This window comes from Cetorhinus maximus, chromosome 29 (genome assembly GCF_964194155.1).
Source record: "Cetorhinus maximus chromosome 29, sCetMax3.hap1.1, whole genome shotgun sequence".
NCBI lineage: Eukaryota > Metazoa > Chordata > Chondrichthyes > Lamniformes > Cetorhinidae > Cetorhinus > Cetorhinus maximus.
This window is the reverse complement of record NC_135907.1, coordinates 13,215,847-13,230,239: the sequence shown is the minus strand read 5'-3', so window position 1 is coordinate 13,230,239 and position 14,393 is coordinate 13,215,847. Positions and strand designations below refer to the sequence as shown.

At 48.1% G+C, this 14,393-nt stretch overlaps 1 protein-coding gene across 1 annotated transcript in view; it reads right to left on the bottom strand.

Moving 5' to 3' along the window:
* Positions 1–1,957: 1,957 nt before the first annotated feature.
* The window catches only part of LOC144669269 (beta-1,3-N-acetylglucosaminyltransferase lunatic fringe-like), a 51,096-nt gene continuing 38,660 nt past the window's right edge, over positions 1,958–14,393 (bottom strand). The window contains exons 3-8 of the mRNA XM_078531596.1: positions 13,890–13,992; positions 12,849–13,002; positions 10,029–10,114; positions 8,048–8,213; positions 6,084–6,169; positions 1,958–2,648 (exon numbers count right to left, since the gene is read on the bottom strand). Coding sequence (XP_078387722.1) covers positions 2,597–2,648; positions 6,084–6,169; positions 8,048–8,213; positions 10,029–10,114; positions 12,849–13,002; positions 13,890–13,992 — 647 coding nt within the window. The 3' untranslated portion in view covers positions 1,958–2,596. The remainder of the gene's footprint in view (positions 2,649–6,083; positions 6,170–8,047; positions 8,214–10,028; positions 10,115–12,848; positions 13,003–13,889; positions 13,993–14,393) is intronic.

The window sequence follows — 14,393 nt, the reverse complement described above, 5'->3', positions numbered from 1 at the left end:
TTTTTTGGAAAGCACAAACATTCCCAGGGAGCGGGGGAAGAGTTCGATATATTTTACATGGTCGCATATGCGCTTGGTGTCAAATTTCAATTCATTATTAATCTACAATATGAGTCTATATTAGAGACAAATGAATAAAATATAAAAGTAGAAATGGCCAAGGGAACAAAATGATTAACAAATGCAATATTCCATGACGCACAACAATCCATTGTTCTTGTGTGGAAGCGATTGAAAATGAGGCAAAGAATATTGCCCATTTTTGAAATTTTAAAAATCACTCAGCGATCCTCGTGACTCTCTGACACCTCTCTGGTGTTAAGAGGGCCGATTTAAAGGGCCACTCCTGCAGTTGCGAAGGAAGCTCCTGATGCTACGACCTGACATCCTCTATGTGGCTCTGTGGGTAATTGCATTCAGACACACAGGCCCAGGGAGGTCCTCACTTCAGTCCCTCCTCTCCTCCGGCCAATTTTATTCAGGCCAGCCCTGCAGTGAAGGGCGACAACCACCTTTAGTGCCTCCGGGCTTAGGGTTGTTGGTGAAGGTGGGGGAGGGAGGGGGGAGGGGGTGTGGTTTGGGGGGTGATGTGGGGGAAAGCACCTTGTCCCTGATTCTTTGGCTGTCACCCACACTGAAAAACACCTACGTGCAGATTGTGACCTTAGTTGCGATCCTCCGCGTGTAGGGGAAGTGGTGGGCAATTTTTGCACAGTAAGATTCCACAAACAGCACTGTGATAAATGGCCAGGCAATTTGTTTTTTCTTTAATTCCTTCATTTCCACAGGACGTGGGCGTCCCTGGCTAGGCCAGTGTTTATTGCCCATCCCTAATTGTCCTTGAGAAGGTGGTGGTGAGCCGCCTTCTTGAGCCGCTGCAGTCCCTGTGGTGTAGGTACACCCACAGTGCTGTTAGGGAGGGAGTTCCAGGATTTTGACCCAGTGACAGTGAAGGAACAGCGATATATTTCTAAGTCAGGATGGTGAGTGACTTGGAGGGGAACTTCCAGGTGGTGGTGTTCCCATCTATCTGCTGCCCTTGTCCTTCTAGATGGTAGAGGTGGAGGTTTAGAAGGTGCTGTCTAAGGAGCCTTGGTGAATTCCTGCAGTGCATCTTGCAGATGGTACACACTGCTGCTACTGTGCGTCGGTGGTGGAAGGAGTCAATGTTTATGGATGTGGTGCCAATGAAGTGGGCTGCTTTGTCCTGGATGGTGTCGAGCTTTTTGAGTGTTGTGGGAGCTGCACTCATCCAGGCAAGTGGGGAGTATTCCATCACACTCCTGACTTGTGCCTTGTAGGTGGTGGACAGGCTTTGGGGACTCAGGAGGTGAGTTACTCATCGAGGGTTCCTAGCCTCTGACCTGCTTTTGTAGCCACAGTATTTATATGGCTAATCCAGCTCTGTTTCTGGTCAATGGTAACCGCCAGATGTTGATAGTGAGGGATTCAGCGATGGTAATGCCATTGAATGTCAAGGCGCATTGCTTAGATCATTCTTGTTAGAGATGGTCATTGCCTGGCACTTGTGTGGCATGTATGTTACTTGCCACCTGTCTGCGCAAGACTGGATATTCTCCAGGTCTTGCTGCATTTGGACAAGGGCTGCTTCAGTATCTGAGGAGTCACGAATGGTGCTGAATATTGTGCAATCTTCAGTGAACATCCCCACTTCTGACTTTATGATGGAAGGAAGGTCATTGATGAAACAGGTGAAGATGGCTGGGCCAGTTTCTTTTGGTGGAATTGGTTGAGAGGAGAATGCTGGCCAAGACCCTGGGAAAATGCCCTTCCAAATGTTCCCGTGGGATCAATTGTGCGGCCATCCAAGTGGGCTCAGGCCCATAGGGAATGCTGGAACCCAGAACAGGCTGAGATACAAGTGATACCAATCCAGTTAATCGAATATTCAGAAGAACGCGAACTTGAACACTACAAAACAGAGAGAACACCAACATCATGAAAACTATAAATCTTTAGCATTTTTAATTTAAAAAAAAATATATTTTCCAGGCTGTTGAAGAGATGTTCAACGTTGTGGTCAGGAAACAGCCAATCAGTTAGCTTCTTACTGCACGGTGTGGCATCGCTGCCTTTCTTTGAACCTATGAGAATTCATCACAGAGGCTCCCTCGCCAACAAACAGGGCCGACTTCATCATTCACTAAAAGGCACCCTGTGTGGGGAAGCTTCACTCAGAGGAGATCTCTCGTAAGTGAGGGGGAAAGAAATAAGATAATATATATTTTTAAAAAATATTTCCTCTTTCAAAATAGTCTCCGATCAAGGGCCTCGTTGAAGTCTTGTGCTTCTTATTTACTGTCGTATCTCATTTGTTCGTAGTTGAAGGCCACTAATGACGAACGCCATGGAAGAGCGGCCATTTTCTTGCCACAGTTCAAGTAATGATTGTCCAGCTCAGTCGAGTTGACTCTTTGAGTTTTAGTTTTCCTTCTTTCCTCTCTCTCTTTTTTTTAAACTTGAGACCATCTTCTGTAAATGGAAATGGCCCAAAGTGCTTTCGGAAAGTGCAGAGTTGGCAGTGCATGACCAGTTACCTTTAATCCTCACCATGACAGAGGTCAGGGCTGTTCTCTTAGGGACACCAAGGTGTTTCTGGGTAAAGTAAACAGTGAATGGACTTGAATCTGTAGAAGACATAAGAAGTTACATTTTTTTTTCCCCAAACGATTATAGTTTTGTTGGTTTAATCTGTTTTTCTGCCCATGTGCTTTCTCCCCCCCACTTCTTCTCCTCCCCAGGAGACAATGACTTCCTGCTGCAGTTTTCTTAATGTCTGTGCATCCTGTGCGTGTTGAGTGTCAGCAGGTTATTTGTCCACAGTGAGGCGGTTAATCACTGTCCCTCCCTCCCCCAATGCGCCACAGAACATACACACTCAAACTCACTTACATGGACACAGATCCAGGTACATCGACACAAACACACACACACACACACACACACAAAGACACATACATACACAGACAGACACACAGACACACACACACACAGACACACACACACACAAAGACACACACACAAAGACACACACGTGCACGGGACACACATGCGCGGGACACACGTGCACGGGACACACGTGCACACAGAGGAACACGCGCACATACACAAAGGCACAGAGGCATACGTGCACACACACACACACACACACACACAAGTGCATGCACACACACGCTCACACACACGTACGCGCATACATACACACGCATGCACACAAAGAAACGTGCGCACACACGTGGATGCGCAGAGGAACACGCACACATCACACACATAAACCCACACAAAGAGGCACGCGTGCACAAAGGCACAAGGACACACACAAACAAAGCAAAACTTCACTGGATTATAGACTCCTCAGAGTATTAATTGCAACATACTAATGCCAATCTGAGAGTATGGGAGCTCCAGAACTGAATGCTGTTGTCTTCCTTTTCTACTGATGGAAAGATGATTTTGAGGTAATGATTATTAACGGAGCGGCAGCAGGAAGCAAATCAGTCTCAAGGTGCCCTCATCAAACCAGCAGGCCAGGGAGTCGGCTACAAATGGGGAGCAGTGTGATACCCTACTGGCTTTGATAGCAAAGCTGAGGTATACCCGATTTGCTCCCCTACCTTTCTGGATTTTGTGTGTTTGATTTGTGCCACAACACTCAAATTTTACCCCAATGTTACAGAGCAAGGGCCCAGGCCTCACTTCAGGCCTCTAGCCCCGGCTATTTTGGACTACCCCTGGCCAGTGTCCCACCTTCCACCCTCTGTAAACTTGAGCTCATCCAAAACTCTGCTGCTCATTTCCTAGTTTGTATCCAGACCGCTGACCTATCGCCTCTGTGCTCGCTGACCTACAACGGCTCTCGGTCAAACAAACATCTCGATCTTAAAATTTTCATCCTAGTTTTCAACAGCCGCCAGGATTTCGTCCCTCCCAAGCAGTGTATACCCCTCAACCCTATAACATGCAGAGATGTCTGTGCTCCCCCAATTCTGACCTCTTGCGCATTCCTGATTTTAATCACTCCACCTTTGGGGTCTTGCCTTCAGCTGTCTGGCTCCTAAGCTCTGGAATTTCTTCCCTACACCTCTCTACCTTGCCTGGAGGAACAGCACCTCATCTTCTGATTAGGCCCTTGACAGCCTTCTGGGCTCAACATTACGTTCAACAGCTTCAGGCCGTGAACTCTGTCCTCCATTTTGAATTTCTTCCCCCCCACCCCCCCTCTCCCCTGCTATCCAAGTGCTAGTTTGTATCTTATTTTCATGCTTTTGCTTTCAGAGCTGACCTTCTATTAACACCTCCTCTGGACTATTGCTGTCTGTCTTTACTACTACCATTACCACTCACTTTGTCTTTCACTCCATGGCGCCTTTGCTATTTAGTCTCTCTCGCCCGCTAACCTTTGCCCGAACTTCCCCTAAGTTCCACTTGACTCTCCTCACTTTCCCAACAGCATAAAAACCCATCACATTCCAACCTCTCTTCAGTTCCGAAGAAGAGCCATATTGGACCCGAAACGTTAACTCTGTTTCTCTCTCCGCAGATGCTGCCAGACCCGCTGAGTTTTTCCAGCACTTTCATTTTATCTCTGCCTTGCTATCTCACTTTCCTCCTCTAAGACGCTGCTTAAAACCTAACTCTTCGAGCTAGCTTTTGGTCACCAACCCTGATATCTCATTAGTCTCAAACTTTGTCTGATGATACTCCTGTGAAGCATCTTGGGATGTTTTACTATCTTAAAGGCGCCCGTACGATGCAAGTTGTTGTTCATTTTTAACCCCCCCCTTCTACCCGACTGACCTCGAGCAGGCCGGGTTAAAATGAAACCCCCTCAAATGCCTGAAAACTGACTCCGAAGATCAATTCCGCCAGGCGACTAGAAAGTTGGCCAAAGAGTAGCCAACTTTTCCCATTGCCACACTCACCGGTCCTCGCAATTCCTTTCCTCAACTGCTCTGTCGACTGGGCAGAAATTCCCAAACCTCCAACTGGAGATTTTTTTTTTCCTTCCCATGGGTCACTTCCCAGAAAAGATGCTGTACGGCTTCCCTCCAATGAGCTGTACAATCAACAGCTTGCACAAGGCAAGTCACCAAGGGACTGCAGACTGTGCGGTAATGGGAAGGGTCTCTCTGGTCAGTCCTAATGTATAAGCTGATTTTGTAAATGGGCCAAGTTTGCCAACAGCAACAAAAGCTGCATCGAATCTCCAGGAAGGGAGAACAAAGCATTCAGAAAAGGCACCAGGCAACAAGTGTACCTTTCGTTTGAAAAGCTTACCCTTTGTTTCCCAGGGCGACCTGTCCCTGAGTTTTCAACTGTTGATGGGGTTGCTAGAGGCACCCAGGAGTGATTGCCTTAAAGAGATTCCCTTCCCTGTGGGCAAACCCCTGTCCATTTCCTTATGCTCATTCACAGGATGTGGGCATCGCTGGCTGGGCCAGCATTTATTGCCCATCCCTAATTGCCCTTGAAAAGGTGGTAGTGAGCTGCCTTCTTGAGCCGCTGCAGTCCATGTGGTGTAGGTACACCCACTGTGCTGTTAGGGAGGGAGTTCCAGGATTTTGACCCAGCGACAGTGAAGGAACAGCGATATATTTCCAAGTCAGGATGGTGTCTGGTTTGGAGAGGAACTTGCAGGTGGTGGTGTTCCCATGCATCTGCTGCCCTTGTCCTTCTAGGTGGTAGAGGTCGTGGGTTTGGAAGGTGCTGTTGAAGGAGCCTTGGTGAGTTGCTGCAGTGCATCTTGTAGATGGTACACACTGCTGCTACTGTGCATCGGTGGTGGAGGGAGTGGATATTTAAGGTGGTGGATGGAGTGATCACATCAGCTCCCCTCACCCTTCCCCTACCCTCAAAAAGGGCAAGGACTCAATAACCCAAGATCCGCAGATCGAACAAGAAGCCTCTCAGTCCATGAGGCTAGTCAACGAGGAGCCATCCATCATTTCCATCTTGTATACGTTATCCACCACTGTATGGAACAGCTGAGATCTCAGATTCTTAACCAGCCGAATATCTCTATTATTCACAATGAAGCAATACTGGGGGTACAATGTATTCACCTGGAAGGGTCCTCATCAACAGAAAACGCTCCTTTCATCTCGATGATATTTTTCTTGTTCTCAAAGGTCCCATAACTTAAAGTGACCTGGAAATAATCATTTTAAACAGTATTTGCAGTTAAGCAGCACTTGTAGTTAAATGTTAAATATAAACAATGTTAGATTTTTAGAAAGATATTTAAGTTTCCCTCAGCCCACTAAACTCTCCCACTCCCTTGAGGTCGCACCTCAATGGACGACCCCTAATTTTTAAACGGTGACCCTGGTTCTAGATTCCCCCACCAGAGGAAACTTCCTCGCCCCCATCCACCCTGCCAAGACGCCTCAGGGTCTTCCACGTTTCAATCAAGTCGCATCTCAAGTTCCACATGAAAGGCTTCCACGCAAGAGTGAGGCATCCTGGGTAAAACATGGAAGGTAGCCAAGGGCCAAAACAAAATACTGAAAACCTGAAATAAAAACAGAAAATGTTGGAAACACTCAGCCAATCCGGCAGAGAGAGAGAGAAAAACGGAGTTAATATTTCAAGGCCTATTGGCTTTTCCTCAGAGCCAGGAAGTTTGAATTGAAATAGGTTTTAAGCAAGTGAGAGGGGGTGAGGGTGGGGAAAATGAACACGACGGGAGGCCTGTGGCAGGGGGGAAGACAGGAGAGATTAAATGGCAAACAGTTTGGTAGGTGCGAGGACAAATGGGAGTGGAAATGGAGCAAGTAAAGAAAGCAGAAGAGCTGCCTAGATGAGGTGTGAATGGCAGAGAGGGATGAACAGCTGCTGCCAGAAAGCAACAACAAGGGAAGAGCGAGAATAAAACTGAAACCTGCAAAGGAAAAGGAAACAAAGTAGAGGCAGAGATTACAGGCTGAAATTGTTGAATTTGATGTTGAGCCTAGAGATAGATAAGGAATTGACTTTGAGATGGGGGGTGGGGGCAGCAGGTGCTAGTTAAGGGAATGATGTTGGGCTGGGGAGGTGTAGAGAGTGGACTGTCCCTTCTACTGCTGATCCGCGTCAATCCGCAAATTTCAGAAACGGTGTGTAAATCGGTTTTATACACAGACGGTATTAAATTATCAGGGGTGGTACAGTCTGCCAAAGCACCTGATCAATTACCAAAAGGTCATTGTTAAAAATTCTTTCATGGGATGTGGGTGTCGCTGGCAAGGCCCAGCATTTGTTACCCATCCCTAATTGTCCTTGACCCTGAGTGGCTTGCTCGGCCATTTCATGGGGCAGTTAAGAGTCAACCCCACATTGCTGTGGGTCTGGAGTCACATGTAGACCAGACCGGGTAAGGATGGCAGATTTCCTTCCCTAATGGACATGAGTGAGCCAGATGGGTTTTTAACAACAATCGATGATAGTTTCATGGTCACCATTACTGAGGCTGGCTTTCAATTCCACATTTTTAAAAATGTATTAATTGAATTTAAATTCCACCAGCCCCTGTTATGATTTGAACCCAAGGCCTGCAGGGAATTAGACTGGACCTCTGTATCACTATGACCACTATACCACCATCTCCCCAAAGGGCCAGCAGCGAGAGGTGGAATTCAATACAGATTCTTTACCCAGAGAACGGCTAGAATACGAAACTCGCTACCACAGGGGATAGCTGAGACGAATAGTATAGATGCAAAGCCAGATAGGAACATGAGGGAATAGGTGGATAGGCTGATAGGGTTAGAAGAAGATGGACGGGAGGTGTGGCAGTGACCAGCTGGGCCGAATGGCCTGCTTCTGTGCTGTAAATTCCAAGCAATGCGACGGACCAAAGGGTCTCTTTGGGAAAAATCACAGTTAAGAACTGTTTCCATAGCCATGGTGCACTGGTGCATCGTCAGTTTACTGAATCCGGAGGCAAGGAGAGAGAGGCAATGAATGTTCCATCTGTCGAACTGTGCATCTAACCGTGAACCCGGTCGGTGTCCTGTGATTCCGCTTGGAAGAGGGTGGTGAGACATACCTGGCTTTGAACCTGGGATTTAGAGACCAGCTGCAAGTTCTCGAGGTGGGAGTGGAAGAGTGGGCTTCGGATCAGATTCACGCCCAGGATGGCCTCAATGATATAACCGATGGTGCAGTCGTCAGGGAGACGAATCCTCTCTGCGGTGTTCATAAAATGTCCGTCGCTAATTGAAAAAGAAACCATAGTTTTTTTTTTTCAAATCGAAGTGTCCCAACATAATCACGATAACAAAATGGTGCAAATTTAACATCCTTAATAAGGGCGTGTTAGGTAGCAGTGTGAGGGCCCTGTTTCTTAGCCTCTATTTTTATTCTCGCTCTCTTTCTCTCTCAGGATGGAACCTGCTGCTGGGAACAGCTTACACAACACCCACAACGATCGGTCTCATCCCCTCCTAGGGAAACCTCCAGCCATTTAAAATGAAATTTTCATGTCCCCCAGAGATTGGGTTGCCAGCTCTGAAGCTCTTGGGACAGGAAGAGTCCTACATTCAACCAGAGGCACTTAGAATTAGAACTGCACGAACTGTTAAACATGGGTCCTTCATTATCTCTCCCTGGCAGACTCCCTCCGCTGGTACATGTATGTATGGGAGCCTCAAGTGGACAAAATTCACAATGCAATTTTCAGAACGCTAAAAACTCTGGTTGGGCGAATTCTAGAGGTTTCATCATATGACCTTTGGCCTCCAATGGCCCCGTCCCACACTCCAGCCATTGGTCGACTGACAAAACCACCCTCATAGGAAACCACCTTCCCACAGCCAATTGGAAAGTGAATAGGTATTTCATTAACTGATTTTTTAAGATCCTATTCTTTCATGGGATGTGGGTGTCACTGGCAAGGCCCAGCATTTGTTACCCATCCCTAATTGCCCTTGAACTGAGTGCCTTGCTAGGCCATTTCAGAGGGGCAGTTAAGAGTCAACCACATTGCTGTGGGTCTGGAGTCACATGTAGGCCAGAACAGGTAAAGACAGCAGATTTCCTTATCTAAAGGGCATTAGTGAACCAGATGGGTTTTTACAACAATTGATGATAGCTTCACAATCAACATTACTGAGACTTAGATGACTCTTAAATGTCAGTCAAACACCCCAACTCCAATATGTTTAGCACCAATGGATGAAAGCATTCAAAGGTTTGTTTTTTATTATCAAGGGATCTAGAGATGGTAGTGTAGTGGTAATGTCACTGGACTAATAATCTAGAGGCCCAGGCTAATGGGCTCAAATCTCACCATGGCAGCTGGTGGAGTTTAAATTCAATTAATAAAATTAAAAGCTAGTTTCAGTCATGGTGACCATAGGTCACATTCAAAGCAATTATCATTAAAAACTCATCTGGTTCACCTATTTCCCTTTTAGGGAAGGAAATCTACCATCCTCACCTAGTCTGGCCTACATGTGATTCCAGACCCACAGCAATGGTTGACTCTTAACTGGCCTAGCAAGTCACTCAGTTCAAGAGCAATTAGGGATGGGCAACAAATGCTGGCCTTGCCAGTGACATTCACAGCCCATGAAAGAACAAAGGAGAGATAGTGCAGGAAAGTGGCATTGAGGCAGATGATCAGTCATGATCCAATTAAATGGCAGAGCATGCTCGATGGGCTGAATGGCCTACTACTGCTCCAATGGTGGCTTCTACAGCTTTTCTCTTGGCCATTGCTCCCAACAATCTCCCAGGGATTGATCTTTAAGTACTGGAGGCTTCAGGTTGGCAACACATCTAAAGGCTGTTTCCTTCCTTTCTACTCCTTTTTAACCTTTAATCCTACCACTTGGGCCTCAGGCCTAGGCCAAGGTTTCACTATTTAAAGGAAGAAAGAATAAGTGACCGGTAAGAGTCGTAGAAAAACCGACATTAGACTAGGATCATGCAATGTTTGGATCTAGGGAGACCATGGGTCACAAAGTATTCCCCTCAAAAGAACACAGTCCACTTACACCCCCAATAATCTGCATTTGCACACCTACCTTGCCCAAGGTGCCATCTTCAGTGCCAGCCCCCGGTTAATACAAAACCCAGCTCCACCAGTGGCAAACCAAAAGAAGACCGATTTCTGTAAAAATAACAATCGAATGATTATTCGTGGTCACGTTTACCTGACATTCTGCTGTGTTTATTAAAATAAGAAAAGAGTCTCGCGTTCATAAAGGGTGATTTACGAGGTTGTTGCCGGGACTGGAAAATTGCAGCGATGACGAGAGGTCGGGTGGGCTGGGGTTGTTCTCCCTGGAGCAGAGGAGGCCAGCGGGGTTTTTGATTGAGACGTACAAAGTTGTGAGGGGCCTGGAGAAGAGGCGATGGGGAGGGCCCACTCATTTTGGCAGAGGGGTCAGTGACTAGGGGACATGGATTTAAAGTGATTGGCAGAAAGGTTAGAGGGGATAGGAGGAAAAATCCTTTTCATCCAAGTCTGGAACTCACTGCCTGAAAAGGGGAGGCAGGAACCCTCAACTCATGTTAAAAGGTGTCTGGATATGAACCTCAAGTGCTGTAACCTGCAGGGCTACGGACCAAATGCTGGAAAGTGGGATTAGGCCGGGTGGCCCATTTTTTTGAGCAGTGCAGACGTGATGGGCCGAGTGGCCACTTTCTGTGACTTTAATTTTCTGTGGGGAGAGTTTAGCCCCCGTCGGGCGGGCTCGGCGGGGGATGGGGGCGGGCGGGTGGGGGATGGTGAGCGGCGGGGGGGCAGGGTGGGGGTGGGGGTGAGCTCGATCTTCGCGAGTTTGCGCTTGAGAATCTCCCTGAGGCGATGGGGCTGTCCCAGGGAGATGAAGAGTTGTTCTTTTTTCTCTGAAAATGAATAATGTGATGTAACGTGTCCCCTCCTGTGGTTAAATTAAATTTTAAAAACTTTATTTTGTTTTTATTTGCTTTCGGGCACCTCATCCCATCCCCCCCGTGGGTGAGGCTTCCTAAAAAGTGCGAAGGCCGCTTGGCCTTTTCGCCCACCCACCCGCCGCCGTTAAGGTTGGACGGGCGGCGAAATATATCTTTTTATTACCTTGTCCATGGCCTTAACGGGCCTTTTACCAGTCGGCGGGCGGGCTGCTGGCACTGGCGCGGTCATGCTGACCGAAATATCGCGCGTCTGTGCGTTGGCGTCGGGACACCCGCCTGACGTCAATGGCGCCATTTTTTGCTCGGCCCACCCGCCGAGGTATAAATTTTGCCCCATGATTCTTTAAAGCTTTGAAGCCAGCTGCAGTTACACATCCCACCACTGGGTGGAGCTTCAGGCACCCTCCACTTCATTGCTCACAAAACACTGTGGGAACTCCAACCTCCCCCATAGGCAGAGGGACACTGGAAAACCTACCAAAACAGCCAGATAGGGTGAGCTGTTCTCCACGGCAAGCGGGCTACAATCTTCCACCACGGTTCCGGATTAGGGACAGGTAAAATAATTCCCGCCTACGGTTCAGATCCCAGCCGCGGCTCAGTTGGTACCTCAGTCACTTCCTAAGTTCAAATCCCTGTCTGGGGACCCGAGCACAGAAAGTTAGGCTGATCCTCCCCGTGTAGCACTGGGAGAGTGCGGCACTGTCAGAGGTTCCGCCTTTCGGATGAGACATTAAACCGGGGGCCCCGTCTCCTCTCCTCGGTGGATGTAAAAGATCTCTTGGCGCCGTGTTTGAAGGAGAACCTGGTGTCCTGGCCAATATTTATCCTTAAAATCAACGTCACAAAAACCGATTATCTGGCCGTTGTCACACTGCTGCTTGTGGAATCTTGCTGTGCACAAAGTGGCGGCTGTGTTTCCTATATTACAAGAGTGACTGCACTTCAAAAGTACTGGATTGGCTGTGAAACGCTTTGGAACGTCCCGAGGTCACGAAAGGTGCTATATAAATGCGAGTCTTTCTTTTCTGCCCAGCTCTGGTTCCTGCACAGTGCAACCTTCTAGAAGTATGATACCTGGTGGGGACAGGGTCGGACTGAATCTTCCATCGTCAGCGAGTATGCTAACTCAGGGTCAAGAAACAATAAATAGCTGCTCAATGGGCCACTGATGAGCGTGGACTGTACCCGGGTGAGGGAGCCGCTCACCAACGTTACTATGATTGAGGGAAAAATGTTGCCTAGAACAATGGACAAACTTCCCGCAATTGTGGAACCCTTAACCTGTAATGTGCGCCCACGGTGAAGACAAGGGCCTTTACCATGCCGGAACCCCGCGATCCCGCACTCGGACATCAGCCAAGATTATTATTCCCAATTCCAGGAGCAAGGCTTGAAGTGGGCAGCCTCCTGACTCAAAGCCAAGAGTCCTGCCAACCAAACCAGGCCAAGGCTTATTGTAAATCACCGGCATTGGCACTGACAGTGCCACCTGTGGGCACGGCGTGACTAAGGCAATGGCATGGCCATCTAACCTTCCCCTCCCTCGCCACCCACCCACACACCAGAACCAGAAGCAGCAATGCTTCAATTCCCTAAAGGGTGTGCTAGTGCGTACAGACCCGTGCTGTAATACCCACCTAGGTAAAGTGCCAGGTCAGGCAAAATGCCCAACCACATTAATTAAAATGAACCAAAACAAAAAGACTGGTTGGAGTAGATTCAATAGCAACTTTCAAAAGGGAATTGGATGAGTCTTTGAAGGAGAAAAACATCCAATGCTATGGGGAAAAAGCAGGGGCTGTGTGACTAGTCGTATGGCTCTTTCAAAGATGTGTCAAGTGGCCTCCCTCTGCGATGTATAATTCTACGCTTCTGTTATATTTCGCTATAATTGTGAACCCAGCGTCAATTTTTTTTTGAGAACATATTCTTAAGTCGCTCACTGTTTTATTGTTAGGCAGTTTTTCGGACGCCTCGATGGGTCGGTCCAGGCTGGGCTTTCCGATGTAGACGTCCTGCATGGGAGGGAGGCTTGACAGCAAGTTCAGCAGGGCACGTACGTTGACATAATTATCATCATCCACATGGCAAAACCACCTAGAGAATCGTTACAAGGAAGGCAGAGGTTAGAGCTGGGCAATTCTCACTGAGGTAAAGCGTGCAGGCACCAAATGGGCCAACTCAAGTGGAGCACCTGGAGCTCCATGGATGCCCTAAATGTTTTGGTGATGCCCCCCCTCCCCCCTCCCACCGCTCAAGCCAGTGTCACACTTGCAGCTGCAGAATCCTGGGTAGAGGAAGGGCAATGACAACCTGCTTGAGAGGCGATGTCTCCGAGCCAGGAGTCCTCAGGATCCCAACAACCGAAGGCGGGAATGTGGACCGAGGTCTGGACTCAAATAGAGGAGAGAAGCGACATTGTAAAGTAGTCGCATTGAGTGGGCAGTGGGGAGGGGGACATGGTCCAATGGGCAGAGAGTCATGAGGTGCCATGTCTTGTAGTGCCACATGTAGTGATGTCCGTGTTGCCAATGCTCACAACAGGCCTCACGGTCTCTTTACAGTGCAGAAGGAGGCCATTCGGCCCATTGAGTCTGCACTGGCTCTCTGAGTCGATTACAGCCTTGTTTTTGTTTTACTTTTCAAGGTTGTTTTCCAAGGTGATTCCTCTCCCCGGGAACTGATACACTTAGTCAGTGTTTAAATTTGCTCGAATCTGATATGGTGCCTTCCGGCTCTCCAGTAGGTTTCCGGTGTTACTCAAGCCATTCTGCTTCTCACCTTCTTTGATTTTTAATCTCCATGGCAACGGTGGACAGTTGTGTTGCTCGAGTTCAACGGGGGAGAAAGGAATATAGAAGGGCATGGGCTTCCCTCTGTGCCGTACCAGTCAATCATTTTTACTACTCACACTATGGTCCTTAACACTGACCCTCCTCGTTCACACAGCCTCCGCCAACATGGCCGCCAACCCAACAACTTACTTCAGACGCGACGCGATGAACACATCGTACTCGGCTGCCATCTTGCAGGACAAGGCTTGGCGGCTGTGGGCTGATGAGCAGTTGGTGTTGATCACTCGATGACCTGTGAGGGGAGAAGCCAATGGCGCTTTGTATGAACACGATGGACACGGAACAACTCGGAGGGCTGAGATTATGGCCGCTGACCAGCACAGACTCAAGACGGAACCAATCCGTACGCAGGGGAAAAAGAATCGGACAGCCGGCAGCTGAATTCCCAATCGCTTCGCCAGACGAGAACATTTCATCGACAGGAAAAGGCCATTCGGTCTGACCCTATCCCTTTCTCGCCTCAGCCCCACCCACCAACTCCCCTCATCTATCAACCTATTATCTCCCTAAACATGTCTCCCCATGACAAGGGCAACTAAATTTCATTAATAAAAAAGCGCTTTGGGGTTCCTGAGCTCCTGACGTTATAAAAAGACAAGTTATTTCCTTTTCTAAATGTATTCAGTCACCCGT